At 56.5% G+C, this 14,890-nt stretch overlaps 1 protein-coding gene across 22 annotated transcripts in view; it reads right to left on the bottom strand.

Annotated features, from left to right (window-relative positions):
* Positions 1 to 14,890, bottom strand: part of MACF1 (microtubule-actin crosslinking factor 1) — a 114,705-nt gene that overhangs the window by 40,237 nt on the left and 59,578 nt on the right. For 20 of the 22 annotated variants that reach the window (XM_046903602.1, XM_040651833.2, XM_015297905.4 and 17 more), the window contains 16 exons: positions 14,613 to 14,846; positions 14,071 to 14,283; positions 13,183 to 13,692; positions 12,907 to 13,083; positions 12,342 to 12,465; positions 11,910 to 12,118; positions 11,343 to 11,660; positions 10,395 to 10,561; positions 9,534 to 9,690; positions 8,993 to 9,110; positions 7,726 to 7,788; positions 6,856 to 7,097; positions 6,334 to 6,463; positions 5,371 to 5,570; positions 4,035 to 4,530; positions 2,015 to 3,486 (listed from right to left, as the gene is read on the bottom strand). In XM_046903602.1, coding sequence (XP_046759558.1) covers positions 2,015 to 3,486; positions 4,035 to 4,530; positions 5,371 to 5,570; positions 6,334 to 6,463; positions 6,856 to 7,097; positions 7,726 to 7,788; positions 8,993 to 9,110; positions 9,534 to 9,690; positions 10,395 to 10,561; positions 11,343 to 11,660; positions 11,910 to 12,118; positions 12,342 to 12,465; positions 12,907 to 13,083; positions 13,183 to 13,692; positions 14,071 to 14,283; positions 14,613 to 14,846 — 4,830 coding nt within the window. The remainder of the gene's footprint in view (positions 1 to 2,014; positions 3,487 to 4,034; positions 4,531 to 5,370; positions 5,571 to 6,333; positions 6,464 to 6,855; positions 7,098 to 7,725; positions 7,789 to 8,992; positions 9,111 to 9,533; positions 9,691 to 10,394; positions 10,562 to 11,342; positions 11,661 to 11,909; positions 12,119 to 12,341; positions 12,466 to 12,906; positions 13,084 to 13,182; positions 13,693 to 14,070; positions 14,284 to 14,612; positions 14,847 to 14,890) is intronic. The other 2 variants (XM_015297903.4, XM_015297883.4) reach the window with 1 other exon arrangement.

The following is a 14,890-nucleotide window of genomic DNA, read 5'->3' as shown; positions in this document are numbered from 1 at the left end:
ATTAGGGTTAAGTGGGGAGAACCTGGAGCAGAATTAGAGCAGCATCTGAAGAGGGAGATGACTAAGGCTGCTCATGGCCCGGCTCACTGCACCACTGCTCCTGTGTGAGCACTGAGGGGTGCTGCAGGGCGCTGCGGGCCCCGGGCAACCTGACCCAGTCTACTAAAGTGGAGTGTGCCATAAGTTATTGCTGTCCAGGGATTCTCCCTCCCTCCATCCTTAAGCACAAAAGCTTTATTGGCACAGAACAGCCTTGCCTAAGCACAGCACGTTGAGCAATGTGGGGCTCCCATCACCTCCCAATACTGCTGCAGGGCCATTCCTTCCCCATCCCACCCATGCACTGAGGGCCCGGTGGGGTCAGAGCCAGGGCTGTCTGCAGGCAGGAGAAGGAAAATACACGGGGAGCTGCGAGCGTCAGCTGCTCCACACATCATCTGCTGCAGCCCCAGCCAGCCCTCAATAGACCTCCTTTGATTAAAACATGGACACAATGAGTCCAGAAGTGCCCACCTTTGTCAGGGCTGTGTTGGTGAGGTGCTGGGAGCCCTGGGGCCACACCTAATTTGCATCTCATTTACACAGCTGTTCATTAAAATTGATGCCCTAGGACACGCTATCTGCTCACAGAGCCTACACACCACACAGCCACCCCGGCCCCTCGGGTTGCAGCCTCCCTTAGAGGAGGCTTTGCAAAGATCTGCTCTGCACCACGCATGCTCCTCACGCTCTGGATGAGCCGTGCATGAGAGGAATGCTGCTTCGTAACAGCGATTGCTCCATCCATTGCTTCTCCCCCACTTCATCCTCAGGCATGAAGGAGCAAAACTCACTGCTGTAGCTTTCATTTTCCCCACTGAGCTTTCCTCAAACAAAGACCCCAAAGTGCAGAGTGCAGCCAGTGAGTGCCTCCTGATGAGGACACACCGCAGGGTGAAGGGTCATCCCCACAGCCATTGCTCCGCCAGCCATGCAGGCTGGAAACTCCTCTCTGGATATACTCAGTGCAAGCAACTGCATGGTGTTCAGTGATGAAATTAAATCCCTCCCAAACAATACAATTTTAATGCCGCCCAACACGAAAGATAGCAGCAACGTGATACGTGAGCTCAAGTCTGTAACGCTTCAGAGCTCTTTTGGATGGGCAGCCCCCAAAACAGAAACACCTCGACCTAATGCAGGACTCACGGGGCTGCTGAGCGATGGAACGGGATCAATTAGCCATGAGATGAAAAGTAAATGGCTGCAGAAGCAGCCAGATGTAAATCAGCACATCAGCAAAGCAAGTTTCACAGCAAGAAAACTCCCAAGAAGCATTAATGTGATGAATGAAGAGTAACAGCACGACGACCCAACACCACAATCCTGTTTAAAACAATTAGAATAATCAAACATACTCCAACTCTTTTCTCAGCACTTCATGCAAGCCTCAATGATTCCCATCAGCTCTTTGCTGGAAATATGAAAACCCAACAAATGCAAACTTCGCCTTGGTGTCTCTCCCTGTGCGTCTCCCATCTGCCACAGCTGATCTCTGGCTTTATTTGTACTCAAGGCAAGAAGAAATGGACGTATGTGTGTTCACAGAAGTGAACAACACGTGGGAATGGTGCGCCAGGTAGAAAGACCCGCTCAGACGATGCCAACATCCCAAACACATTCCTTCCTCCCCCAAACCTACACACCAATCACCTCCGAAGGCCCAGGAGGCACTGGCACTCCATTACACACCACACGGAGAGGTGGGAAAAGACCTTTTTCCTCCCAGTCCCAAAATCTTACCGCATCTTTTCATTGCAGACTACCAAGGCCAGCAGCTGATTTTGTATCCTCCAGACCAACAGTGTTTTACTGCATCCAAAATGCCCACATAGCAAAAAAACAATGAAGCCACAGAAACAACAGCTCGGTCCTACCCAACAGACCCAACACTGTCCTGCCCAAAGACCACAGCACTGCACAGTCCCTCAAACACAGGGAGCCACATAAGAAATGCTGCAGCACAAAGACCTACCTTGAAGTCGGCCAGCTGCTGGTTGATGGTGTCAACCTCCGTGCCCACCACCCACTGCAGAGCCTCACTCTCCTCCGCCGCCGTTGTCATGTGGGTCAGCTCCCTCAACCTGCCGTAGAAGTCCTCAACACGTGCCAGCGTGGTCTCCACCTGCTCCTGTCGGCTCCTGCCCCTCTCGGTCAGCTTGCTGCACTGCTTACTCAGCGTCTCCAGTTCACGTTTCAGCCCTAACAAATCAGGGCTCCCCTCATCCTCAAGCATCGTCTTGCACTCGCTTTCAGAAGCTTCAATGTCGGCCTTAAGTGCCTGCAGTTTGCCCAGGAACGTGCGAATGTCCTCTGCTTGGGACTGAAGGCTGTCGGTGTCCCTCCCCGTGGGCCCCATGCCGTCCAGTTCATCGTCGAGGTCCGCCAGCTGCGAGAACATCTCCCTCACCCGGCCCGTGAACTGCCCGATCCCTTCCAGCTTGTTTTCCATCAGCACACAGCAGTCGTTCACTTTCTGCCTCATTGCTTTGAACTCCTCCTGAGCCACCTCCGCTTGGCCCAGGAGCTGGGAGCAGTCCGACCCATCGGGAGCATCTTCCACCAGGCCTCGTGTGAAGTGCTTCAGGTAATCCACCTGCGGCTCCAGCGCCTGCAGCACCTCCTGCTGCGCCCTCAGCTTCTCCAGGTTCTTGTTGCTGCAGGCTTGCGGGCCCAGCGCCTCAAAGATCTCCAGCTGGTGCTTCGCCCCTTCCAGCTTCTTCTCAATGTTCCTGAAGCTCTCCTGAAACTCCTTGAGCCTCTGCGACATCTCGTCGATAGAGCCCGTCTTGGCCTGCAGCTCCTCGGTGATGGCGTCCATCTCCTGGTTGATGGCAGCCTTCTCATCACGGATGTCGTCCTCATCGCACTGAGAGGCATCGATCAGAACATCGGCAGCGCCGTTCAGCATCTCCAGCAGTGAGCGCCGCTTCTCCACGTCGCTCAGCAGAGCCCTGGAGCGCAGCAGCGCGGCCTCCAGCTGCACCGGGTCCAGCGTTACCTCCAGCTCTGACATCTTGGCCTTGCAGTCCTCCACCCAAGGCAGGAGGTCCTCCGTGTGCCGCTGGTACTTGTGGGCTTTCTGCAGGCAGTCCTTCAGCTTGGAGTGCCTGTCGGCAGCCTGCTTGCTCAGCTCTTCCCAGTGCGTTTTGAGGCTGACCAGCTGGTTTTGCAGAGCGGTCTTCTCCTCCCCGGGTTGGACAGAAAGCAGCAATGATTCCCCCTCAGCCACAATCATCTCATAGGAGCCACTGTGTTGGTTGAGACTCTTTTGGAACTCCTCTTGCTCCTGAATTTGGCTCTGGAGCCTCTCCAGTCTAGCAGAAATAGGTTGGCTCCGAGCTTGCTGGCACAGTTTGTCATCGAGCCAGGTCCTGAGTTCATCAAACATATGCTGGAACTGCTGGGAACTTGCAAGCGCAGTCTGCAGTCGATTCATCCGGTCGGCTGCAATGGAAACAAGATTAGAACGCAACAATTAAGCTGGAATCAAATAAGCGAAGGGCAATTATTTAAAATCATCTCAGATGCACCAACTGTGTTTTGATTAACAGGAAGGAGTTTTCCATTGCATCACCTGCACTGCTCACTGGTTCATGAATTCCTTAAGCAGCTGCTAGTGATACAGCAGTGGTCTCTGTGGCCCTGACCAATTTCTAAGTGCCATCTCTTACAATGCAGAAGGGGAAACCCAAGCTGAGACTGGCCATGAGGTCTTCTCTGCCCCCCATTCTGAAGTTGGGGAGCAGCCGTTTTGTTCCAGGTGCAGTACATGCCACCATGGGACTGAACTCTCCAGGCTCAGGTATGTCTGGAGTGAGAATCTCCTGTGCTTACAGCCACTTGAAACACCCACAAAACACCTCAGTATAAGTGATAAATAGTCCTTTCCCTGCTATTCTTAGCAGCCCAGTGACAAGTGAGCCCTTTGGCAAAAAGCAAGGGGTGGAGTTCGACCTCTCAGCATCCCTTCTCACCCCCCCGTGCTGTCTCACCTGCCAGGTCTTCCAGCCCTTTCAGAGGAAGAGCCACCGTTTCAAGCCGCTTCCGTAGCTCATCTTTGAGATACTGTTCCCCAATCAGAACAGACAGGTCGTCACAGAGCGTCTGAGCCTCTGCAATCTCCTCCTCCAGCTGCTCCAGGTCCGAGCGGATCTCGCTGGTCTCCTCCAGCTGCTGCTTCACAGCGTCGGGCTGCGTGCTGACAGCAGATTGGCTGCTCAGGCGCTGCCCGACTGCCTTCACCTTCTCGGAGAGGCCCTGGAGGAGCTCCTGGTACTGGGTGCTCTTCACTAAGGCTTGGTCAATTTGGCTGGAGCGGGAGTTGAGGCGTTCTGTCAGCTCGGACCATTTCTGGTTGACCCCTTGGAGCTCCTCCCGCACCTGGTTGGTGGATGGGGAAACATCCCCGGGGCCGGTGAGGATGCTCTGAGCTGCCTGGTTGAGCTGCTCGTGCTGTTGTCTGCGAGCTTCAAATTCCTTCAGCATAAACTGGAACAGAAATAACATAAAAATGTTTGCATGAAACTGACAGCTCTGAGTACACACAGTCAAAACAAACCAGACCTCCAAGGGCTTCACCCGGCACACAGAGCCCCCCGGAGCAAAGCAAAATGCTCCTGGGATGGGACGGCAGTTGGGCAAGGCAATTTATGGTGACCTTCCAACTTAAAAAGCTGGGAGTCTGTAACTGCAGTGATGTGTAACATAACGTAAACCAGTTAGATGGGAATCTAATTATGTTAACCAGGGCCTTTCATTTCATGACGTGGCCAGCAGGTTACAGACATGGCAGTATTTGGAAGCAGTCGGTAGGGGCTGGCAGCCCAGTGAGGGGCAGCATCAGCAAGTCCTGCAGAGCATCAGCACAGGTCTTGTTTAAAGCAATTTCACTCTCCAGCAGGGGCCAAGTGATTCACTGATGAGTCAGGCCAGAGCAGGGAACCAAGCACAGCGCCCGTCTCAACTGATTCACAGTAGTTTGCACTCAGTGGGGTTTGGTGGACTTCGGAGCAGAACCCTGAGATCACCATCCCTGGAGGAGCTCCAGAACCACAGAGGTGTGGTGCTGAGGGATGTGGGCAGTGGGCACGGTGGGGGTGGGCTGGGGTTGGACCTGGCGACCTTAGATGCCTTCTGCAACCTCAATGATTCTGTGGTTCTGTGAGCGGGCATGGTGGAGACAGGTCAATGGTTGGACATTGTGATCGTAGAAACCTTTTCCAACCTTCATGATTATATAATTCTATGAAGAAGTGCCGCCTTCCACCCTGTGGACCACAAGCAGCACCTCCTTCTTCACCCCTAACCCGTGATGTAGGACCAGCTCACCTGGACCTGCTGCTTCTGTGCGTTCAGCATGTTGGGATCGATGGAGAGGGGTCCCAGCACACTCATCATCAGCTCCTTCTCCATCAGCCATGGCCGCAGCTGTGCCTCGGCCGCCTGGAAGCTGGCCAGCTGGTTGGCCGACTCCTCCAGCTTCTGCTGCCGCTCGGCCGTCGCCTGGCTGGCTCGTTCCCACCTGCAGTCTGCACAGAGGTGTGTTGGTTGTGCCCCCCTGGGCTGAGATGGCTCCGCACCCTCCCGCGGTTCCCCCAGGACAGGAGTCCTCTGGCTTCCCACAGCCAGCTCTATTCACTCTCCATCTAAGAAGCCATAACCCATCCCTAATGGCTACGTGGTCTCGAAGCTCACAGAATAAACCTCACAAGCAGCAGATCTGCAATGTAGGCACTGCTGCTACTGGCTCGTCTGACCTTGGAGAGCCCCCTCACACCTCTGGTTCAGACACAGCTCTGATAGATGGATGCTCCCGTGTGTGTGAGTCCTCAAACACCACGGTCAGATCTCCTGGATGGAGAACTCCATAAACGTGTTCCCACTATTCCAAAGCAGGGACTCTCTGGGTTTCTTTTTAAACACACTGCCTTGTTTAGTCAACATCCAATTAGCCGCAGTACCCCTTACTAACGACCAGAATTTCATACCTAGCAATGCAGCTTTTAATCAAAGCAATCAACTCATGCTGCTGATGTTTTTTTCCCCCTTTTTTAAAAGAAGTAATTTAAGGAGACAAGTCTTTAAAATACACATCCATCATGGAGATTTCATTAATCAGAACAGAGCCCGTCTCTGGAACACCTCATGCACCAGACAGATCAGTTCGCTATTTACTGAATTCTAATTAGAAGCGACTCTGCTCTGCTGTGACTTTGGAGTCGTCCTGCAGTCCGGAATCACTTCTAATGTGATGCTTCAAGACAGAACCCTGACAGCGCTTCGGGCACTTACTCAGGTCTTCCTGCATCTTCTTCCAGTTTGCTGCTTCCGGAGAATCTGGATATTTCTCCAGCAAGCCAGAAAGTGCTTCCTTCACCTTCTGGATCTTTCCAGAATTCTGTTCCAGTTCAGCCAGAAATGCCTGGAAAAGAACCATTTGAACTGTGTTAGATACAGCACAAAAGAACAGTCACTGAGGAATGAAGCAGCAGCCACAAGCTGGAGAACAATTTCTGCTCTTTGCACTTCCATGGAATCGCCGCATTTCTCAGCAGCAGCACGAGCCAGCTTGGCTCCCACAGCACCACGGATGGGGAACCACTTCCCACGAGGAGCTGGGAGGGCAGCAACAAGCACTGCAGAGCCAAACAAATGCCCGGGAGCACCAAGCGTGGGAGCAGAGGGTGGGCTGTTGTAGCAGTTCTGCCCCACCTCCTCGGGATGCCCCAGGGCAGATCTGGCACTTCAACCTGGCTGCAACAAACCCATTGCTGGTGAGGACACCTGATGCCAGCTTCGCTCTTTTGAGGTTACCTTGTTGTGCTCGGCCTGAGCCCGCATGGTCTCCGTCTTGGTGGGTGAGGAGGAGGCTTCCAGCTCCGACAGCGTCCGCTCCTTTGACTCCAACCACTGCAGCACAGTGCCCGCCTCCTCCTGCACCGCTTGCATCCTCTCCAGCATGGCCGAGAGCTGCTGCAGGCGCTCCCGCAGCGCCGCGCCGAGACCCTCATACTGCCGGCTGACGTCCGACACATCGCATTGGATCTCGGTCAGATCTATTGCCAAAAACAGCAGCCTGGGATGAGGAGAGCGGCCCCACAGCACGGCGCTGCCAGGCACCGACTCAGCCCTGGGCAGTCCGGCTGAGCCACAGCGTCACTCACTGCCATCGCATCACCCCAAGCACTGTCCCCCCCACCACCACCATGTGCTGACAGTCTGCAAACAAAGCAAACGTCTTCATGCCCGTGAGACTGATGCAAGCTGAGCCCCACTGCTGCAGTGTCACTGTGGAGACGGTGCGAAGCAACGACATCGAAACACCAAGCCATTTTTATGCACCTATTATCTCACTGAACTGGTGAACTAACAGCAGATAACGGGCAATAATTAAAATTGCTCTTCAGTCGGAATGTTGGATGGCATTATAATCCCTGCGAACCAATAGATTTAATTGCAGGCCCTGCGACGACCTCCATCTATCAGCCCTGGCACCATCTGACAGCATCGGGGCGATGCCCGTCCTTCAGCCTGACCCACATCCACACCGTCGTGTCACCGAGCCCATCTGCAGGCTCATTTCACTTCGACAGGATGCTGGTGGTGTCACACTGGGGCCGATGTCTCAGGGATGGAAATGCACAGACAAAGCGGATGGGGACGCGGCCAGCAGAGCGCTCTCACCTTTGCAAGTGTGGAATCCGTTCACGCTGCCCAGAGGCCCTCCCACTGCGGGCAGCACTGAACCTGAGCGGAGGGGACAGGGACAGACAGGGGGACAAGACAGACGTGTTAGGACTGCGCACAGCAAGCGGACAGAACACAGTGTGACAACACAGCCCTGTGGCACTGAGCACACTGATGGCACCGGGGTGCTCCTGAGATGTGGCTCTGCTGTGCACCCTGCAAAGCTGCTGCCTTGAGCGTGATTTTGTGAGCTGAGGCTCTGCAATGCCTTCACCAGAGCGATTTGCTCCCCAGAAGAGATTAATTCCCTCTTATTCTCCTTTCCTTATGGAATGAAACTGTTTAAACCTGCCCTGGAGCTCTGCTAGGAGGCACCACGGATGTGTCCCTCTTCGGGAAGCGCTGCAGACATCACAGCTACACTTAGAATCAAAAGGGGATTCTTCAGGAACACCAGCAGTGAGCTGCTCCCTTTCTGCCCCTCGTGGGCAAGGGACTGCGGCTTCCAGCAGCGCCTCAGCTTTGTAAAGGGGAAGGGGTCCCCTTGGCGGTACCACACAGTGAGCCTCGCAGGCAGGAGCTGGGCCAGCTCCAAATGACAGCCCCCATGAATCCCTATCGCCTGACCTACATCTCCCCTTTTAGGTATTTGACAGCACAGAGAGGAGCTGAGCTTTGTCTGGTGCTGCATGCCAGCTCCTGGTTCCACACACCCTGCAGGCTGTTCTTGGAAGCTCCCCATTGAACTGCTCATCAAGTTAACCCCAACAAATAAGCACAGACTGTATGTTCCCATAAAGGCCCATCGGAGGGGAGAGTCCAGGGACTTGTTCTCACGAGCTGGAAGACAACTTCAGCTGGTTTCCAAACAAACCAGACATAATCTCATTGCTTCACAGACTCAAAGCCAGAAAGGAGGTCAGTAAATCATGCCTGAGCACCGCAGCCTCCCATTCCATGTGGATATGGAGCCCACACCTGGATATGAGGCCCAGACCCCCCTGTGCTGAGCACCAATGCAGTGCTCACTATAGGGCAGCCCCAGGCACCAAGCTGCTGTGCCTGGTGCTGGTGGGCTCACAGCACACAGCTGATGCACAACACAACAGCCTGACTGCTCGCTGGTCTGGACCACCTTGAAGTCATCTGAAGTTGGGTGAAAAGGGGAAGTAACCTCATTTCTGGCTCAATGTAGGCTAACAGAAGCTGCTCATGGAGCTCCATGAAGGAAGGAGCCCTCTTCACAAGCAGGGCTGCCACTCACCCGCCTTGGTCTGACTGTCGGGGGCTGTGATCTCCACAATCAGGTTCTCCAGGAGGGTCCCCCTGTGGCTGAGCTCCTCCACCTGCGGGCCCTTCCCTGACCACTCCTCCAGCAGCTCCTGTGTGGGGGCAAAGGCTGCGGTCAGTGGCTGCTCCTACAGCACTCCATACCCATCCCACAGAGCCCTCATGCCAACCCACAGGGATGCTGCAGGACCCCCATTGTGGCCCTGGGACTGTTTGGGTCTCCGGGATGTGTCGTGATTTAAGGCTGCCTTTGATGTCTACCGAGGAGAAGCACATGGCAACAAATCCCAAATCCCTGACAACGCAGGGGGAGGAGGGAAGGGAAATGTGCTGTATGCGGGAGGACCACTGCTCTGCTCCTCCTCTGCACACCAGGAGATGTCCACACACAGGGGGTGTTGCAGTCCAGCAGGGAAGCATCGCTGAGGGCACAAAGCACCACCAGGACACCGACCCTGCGATTTATTCCCCACTCCAGCATTTTCACAGCAGCTTCTCCAGCTCCCCCTGCCCACCTGAACCCTCTGCTTGCGCCGCTGCAGCTCCTGGGTGCCCAGCGAGGTGTCCACGGGTGGCACTTTGCCCTCGCTGTCCTTCAGCCACCTCCGCAGGGCTGCCACCAACCTCCGAAACTCATCCAGCTGCTCCTGGCAGGATGAGGCGTCCCTTTCTCTGCGAGTGAAAAGGTTTCGGGCAGTCAGAGCTCGTGCTTCGCCTCGCAATTACCACCGCTTGAATGCAGCACAGTTGTGTCTCCAACAGCCCATCTTTTTATTATCAGCAGCAGATGCTGCTTAGGAACTGTGCACGCGGTGTGGGCCAACACGGGGCGTAGGGCAGCCTGGGGGCTCACACTGCCCGGGGCTGGGAGCAGCCGACTGCGTGCTGCTGACCAACAGGGCACAGTATGGAGCTGTGCTGCTTTTGCCCCATCACCTCCCTTGCAGTGAAGGAGCTGGGAGATGTAGCTTGCAACCCCACCGGGGACACAGGCAAGCTGCTGCTCCAACCCTACTTGTGCTACCAGGGTTGATTCAAGCTCAGGATGCTGCTGAAGCACCTCTAACCCAATGCCAGGGACCACCCTGCTCTGCTCCGTCACCCGCGGTGCCCCCACTGCGCTCCCCCCACAGGACGGGTTGGGGCGCCCACACGCTCGGAAATGTGCGAACGCGGCTCTGCAGCACCGGGAATGTTCCAGCCGCCCCCAGCCAGGGCTTTTTATAACGTGTCAGCTGCAGTGAGCTGCGCTGCGCTCCCGGCGTGGGATGGGGAGGCAGGAAGGCTTTGCTTGTGTACTCCCCCCCCCCTGCAAAAAGGAGAGCTGACGGGGCCCTTCAGGCTGTGAAGGCTCCGGGGGTCAGACTGAGGCTCACCTCTCCTTTGCCACCTTCTGCAGCTGCAGGAACTCCTCCTTCAGATTCTGCAGCTTTTCCTGTTGTGCAGCAGCGCCGGGCACAAAGCCGCTGGCACCCAGCTCCACAGCCAGCTGCTCCAGGGCAGCCAGGTCCTCCTGGTGCTGCCCCATCTCCACGTTCAGCTCCTGCCAAAAGCAAAGGGTGATGCTGGCCGTGCCCCTAGCGGATCTGGGGAGGGGGATGAAGGGGACAGCCCTATGCCCCAGTGAGCTGCAGACCCTCTGTGGGCAGCACCGTGCATTGCACCAGAGCCAGACAGACAGGCAGGTCTCAGGACTGCTGCTCCTGAAGCTCTGGCTCAGCACATCCCTCAACCAGCTGTGGCACCAAATCCCACTTCTCCCTGCCCTTTCCCTGGTGCTGGCTTAAGGTCACACAATGAACATGATGGGGAAACCCCGACTGGGCCAACCCCAACCCAGCATAGCACAAACATCTACTTTCACATCAGCAGGAGCTTTTCTGCATCTGTAGGCAAACCATGCCCTACAGGACAGCACTTGTAGGGAACCTGAGTGAAGAATCCGCACAGCCGCTGCTGGCCACCAGGACTCACTGCTGTGTCACATCCTGTGCTGCACTTGCTGCCAATACTTGGGTGTTTTGCTTATTAACCTATGGAGGTTTTAATTGGTACAGCCTCACTATATTTGGATCGGCACCTAGGAGACTGATCCCGTCAGAAGATTGGGCTGGCTCCAAAGAAATGCCATTCCCATCTCTCACTGCTGCAAACAGCCTCAGCTGCTCCAGCCTCGCTCCCTTCCTCGAGCAAGCAGCAGGTTCCTGTGGCCCAGGAGCAGCGGGGGCTGCGTGCGCAGGATGCAAACCCCACAGAATGGCAGCACCCAGGAGCCCTGCGCAGGCAGAACCCACTCCCCTCTGGCAGGGGGAGGCACAGCTCACCTGGAGGTGCTGGGAGAAGCGAGCGATGTCCCGCTCCGGCTGATTCCCGGATGCCAGCATCCGCGCTCTGCTCTCCATGAACTGCTGCAGCTTCTCTGAGAGCTGCTCGTACTGCTCCACCTTGGGCAGGAGACCCTTCAGCACCTCCTCTTTCTCCTGCTGCTGCTGGCACAGCTTTCCAAAGCGCTCTGTCGCCTCCGCCAGCTTGCCCTGCAGGGCAGCAGCTGTGCCGCCATCCGCTGTCTCCGCAAAGCGCGTCACCATCTCACGGGTGGCCTCCAGGCAGCTCCTCTGCCGGGCGATGTCCTGCTTCAGCTTCTGGTGGGAGCACACGCAGAGGACGCCACGTTAGGAAGGAGAAAACCGGGCAGGCACAGAGAGGCTGCACTGCCCCATGGAACGCATTTGTGGGTGCCCCCTCCCTGGAGGTGTCCGAGGCCACAGAGGGGCAGCCTGAACTGGTGGGGGGCAACCAGCCCGCGGCAGAGGTTGGGACTGGATGGGCTTTAAGGTCCCCTCCCACCCAACCACGCTGTGGTTCTGTGATTTGGGGTGGGGCAGCCTTACCGCACTGGTGGCCAAAGAGTCCTGGATGGCGGTGGAGGAGAGTGCGCCTGGCTGCTCTGCGCTCAGACTGCTCTCGATATCAGCTACTGAGTGCAGGAGGTTCTCCAGGCTCTCCTGGACACTCTGGGACTGCGCGATGGATTTCTGCAGCAGGTCTGAGCGCTCGGCCATCTGCTGGGAGAGGCTCTGGAAGCGGCTCACGATGGCGTCTGCAGAGATCAGCAGAAAGTGGAGCAAATGGCACAGAGCTTCCCACTGAGCGCTCAGAGAGCAGAGAACATCAGGCTCTTGCTGACCTCAAACCCCCCGTCACTGTGCCTCCACCATTGCCCTGTGTCCCCCAGACATAACAGATCATCCATCCTCATTGCTTTCCAGTCTGTCCCCATCCATCCGTGCCACACCAGTGGCTGCTCCCTATTGTTGTTGTACCTGTTGTTTCCCGAATGTGCCCATGGTCAGGGGCTGGCTCTCCTTGCACCTCCAGCAGAGACCGAGCTGCTTTCTGGAGCTTCTCCACTGGCACCTGATGCTCAGCAAGGTTTCCTTGCAGCTGCTGCTTTGGCACAAGGCAAAGGCAGCAGTCAGTCATACGTAAGAGACCCTCACCCACAGGGAGCACGATGCTCCATTTAAACCCTGAGGATCCCTGTTCAGTTAACCAAAAAATCCTGAAGACAAATAATGTAGGTCAAAAGGCTGCAGGCAGGGCTGACCCCAGTGCTGGGTCAGGCTGCTTGGGGGCAGTAACAATGGGCGAATTTCCTCCCTACATCCCACAGGGGCATCCCCTGCAGCCCCTCATCCTCATGCTCAGCACCTTCCAAACAGCCCAGCAGTGACTGCTGAGCCTGCAGGTATAGCACTGCACCCAACCAGCAATACAAGAGCAGCCTGAATCTCTTCCTCGCTGCTGATGTCCAGCACTGAGGCTGCAGAGCAGAGGCTCTGTATGTGCTCCAGCACTCCCCCAGAAGATGACCTGAGCCCCACGCACCCCAGCGCTGGCGAGCTGTTCCTGGAGAGCTGTGGGATCTGAAGAAACGCTCTCTGACAGCAGCTTCCCAACTGCAGCTTCGCTGTCCTCCAGCCACGTCCGGAGAGACTCTGCCACCTCCTGGAACTGCTGATAGTGGTCCAGCAGGGTGCTCAGGTGGGAGCCGAGCTTGGTGCACTGCAAGGGAGCAAAGAGACACAAGGGGAGGATGCACACAAGATGGCAGCAAGCAGAAAGTGCCCAGGAATCCCAGAGCTTGCAAAGCCCTCTGCATACCTTGGAGTGCAGTGTGGTGTACCGCTGGCTTGCATCCTCCAGCTTGCTCTTTACCACGCTCCCAGATGACCCTGCATCCCCAGCAGCTCCCTCAGCATCCAGCACCTTCTGACCCGACATGGTGATGAAGCGTAGGTCGCCTTTGTGGGAGATGACATCTTCAGAGAAGCTGCCCTGCCGGAGCAGCAGCTGCCGGAGGGACGCAGGGTCGCTGTCCCCTTTGCACATCCCCTCCAGGTCCTGCTCTGCTTGCTTCAGCCACGCCTCGAACTCCCCGTGGTCCCGCAAGAACTTCTGCAGCTCATCCCGCAGCACTTGCACTTGCTTCAGCTGCACCTCGGAACGCGCCAGGGATGCCGCGTAGCGCTCCTTCAGCTCCGCCAGCCCGCCCTGCAGCCGGGCCCTCTCCTCCCCAGGCAGGCTGTGGCCATGCTTGTCCAGGAACGCCTGCGCTGCCTGAGTCGCCAGGATGATGTCCTGCTGCTGGGACAGCAGCTCCTGGTGCTGGGCCTGGAACACACCGACCAACATGGAGCGGTGACCCCCATGACCGAGGTCACTGCACCCAAACACCCGCAGCACATGCAGATGGATGCAGTGAGGCTGTGTGGGGCTGAGCCCTGCACGATGCTGCAGTGCTAATGAAGCAGGACAGATGTAACCCCTTCTCATTAAGGGCACTATTCTCTCATTACGCTGATTGCCCTGTGCCTGGTGCCAACCCCACCACCGCCCATCATGCATCCTTCAGGTCAGACAGGGACTTCCCAGGAGCTCCCCATAAGGAAAACCACCCCAGCGTGTGCTTCGGAGGCCAGACCTATCCATCACCCAACCCACATGCACCACAGGCAGGGAGCTTTGAAGGGATGAGGCATCAGCCCTGACCTTCAGCCCCTCGTACTGCTCATCCAGGCTCTCAGCAGTTCTGGCTGCTCCCACCATGTGCCCATCAGGGATGTCTCCTGCATCCTTCCCAGCTCGCTCAGCAGGGTGTGGTCTGTACTGTGGGAGCTCCCTCTTCTGCTCCAGCGATGCCACCCAGCTCAGGAGTGCATCGATCTTATTGCTGTTCTCCTGCAGCTCTTTGGCAGCTTTCACCTGAAATCACAAAGGCCCCGGGTAAGAACGATCCCTTTTATCCACGTTCAGCAAAGTGCTGCTTCTCAGCCCAATGCAATGTGTGGCCACAGGCAGCCCCCACCCTGGAGGGCTGCGGATACATCTCACAGGCGTGTGGAGGTGCTCAGTGCCCACCCCAATGCTCAACCAATGCTTTGTGACCCTACTTCCTCCACAACTGGGGCAATGCAGGGGCAGTGAGAACAGTGCATCATTTGACTCATTCAGGGCCTCAAATGATTCTGGTTCCATCGAGCAGCCCTCACTGCCCTCAGCCAGGCGCAGGGCTGCAGCTCCTTGCACGTTACCTTTTCAGTCTCCTGCTGCACTGCAGCAGTCACTGCACTTTCCAGTTCCTTCTGGGCCATCTCTGTCCTCTCCTGCAGGGACTGGTACTGCTCTTTGGCACGCTGAAGCTTCTCCTGCAGTACTGCCAGCTCCCCGGGCTCCATCTTTGCTTTGTTCTCCTCCAAAAACTCCTCTGTGCTTTTCAGGACGCTGGCAAAGGAGGCGGCTCGGCTGTGCATGCTCCTCTGCAGCTCCTGGGCAGACAACAGCACGATCCCATCATGCTCCATGCACTCCC

Source organism: Gallus gallus, chromosome 23, assembly GCF_016699485.2.
Source record: "Gallus gallus isolate bGalGal1 chromosome 23, bGalGal1.mat.broiler.GRCg7b, whole genome shotgun sequence".
Classification (NCBI taxonomy): Eukaryota; Metazoa; Chordata; class Aves; order Galliformes; family Phasianidae; genus Gallus; species Gallus gallus.
Note: the sequence above shows the minus strand (reverse complement) of the source record. Positions and strands in the feature narration are given on the sequence as shown.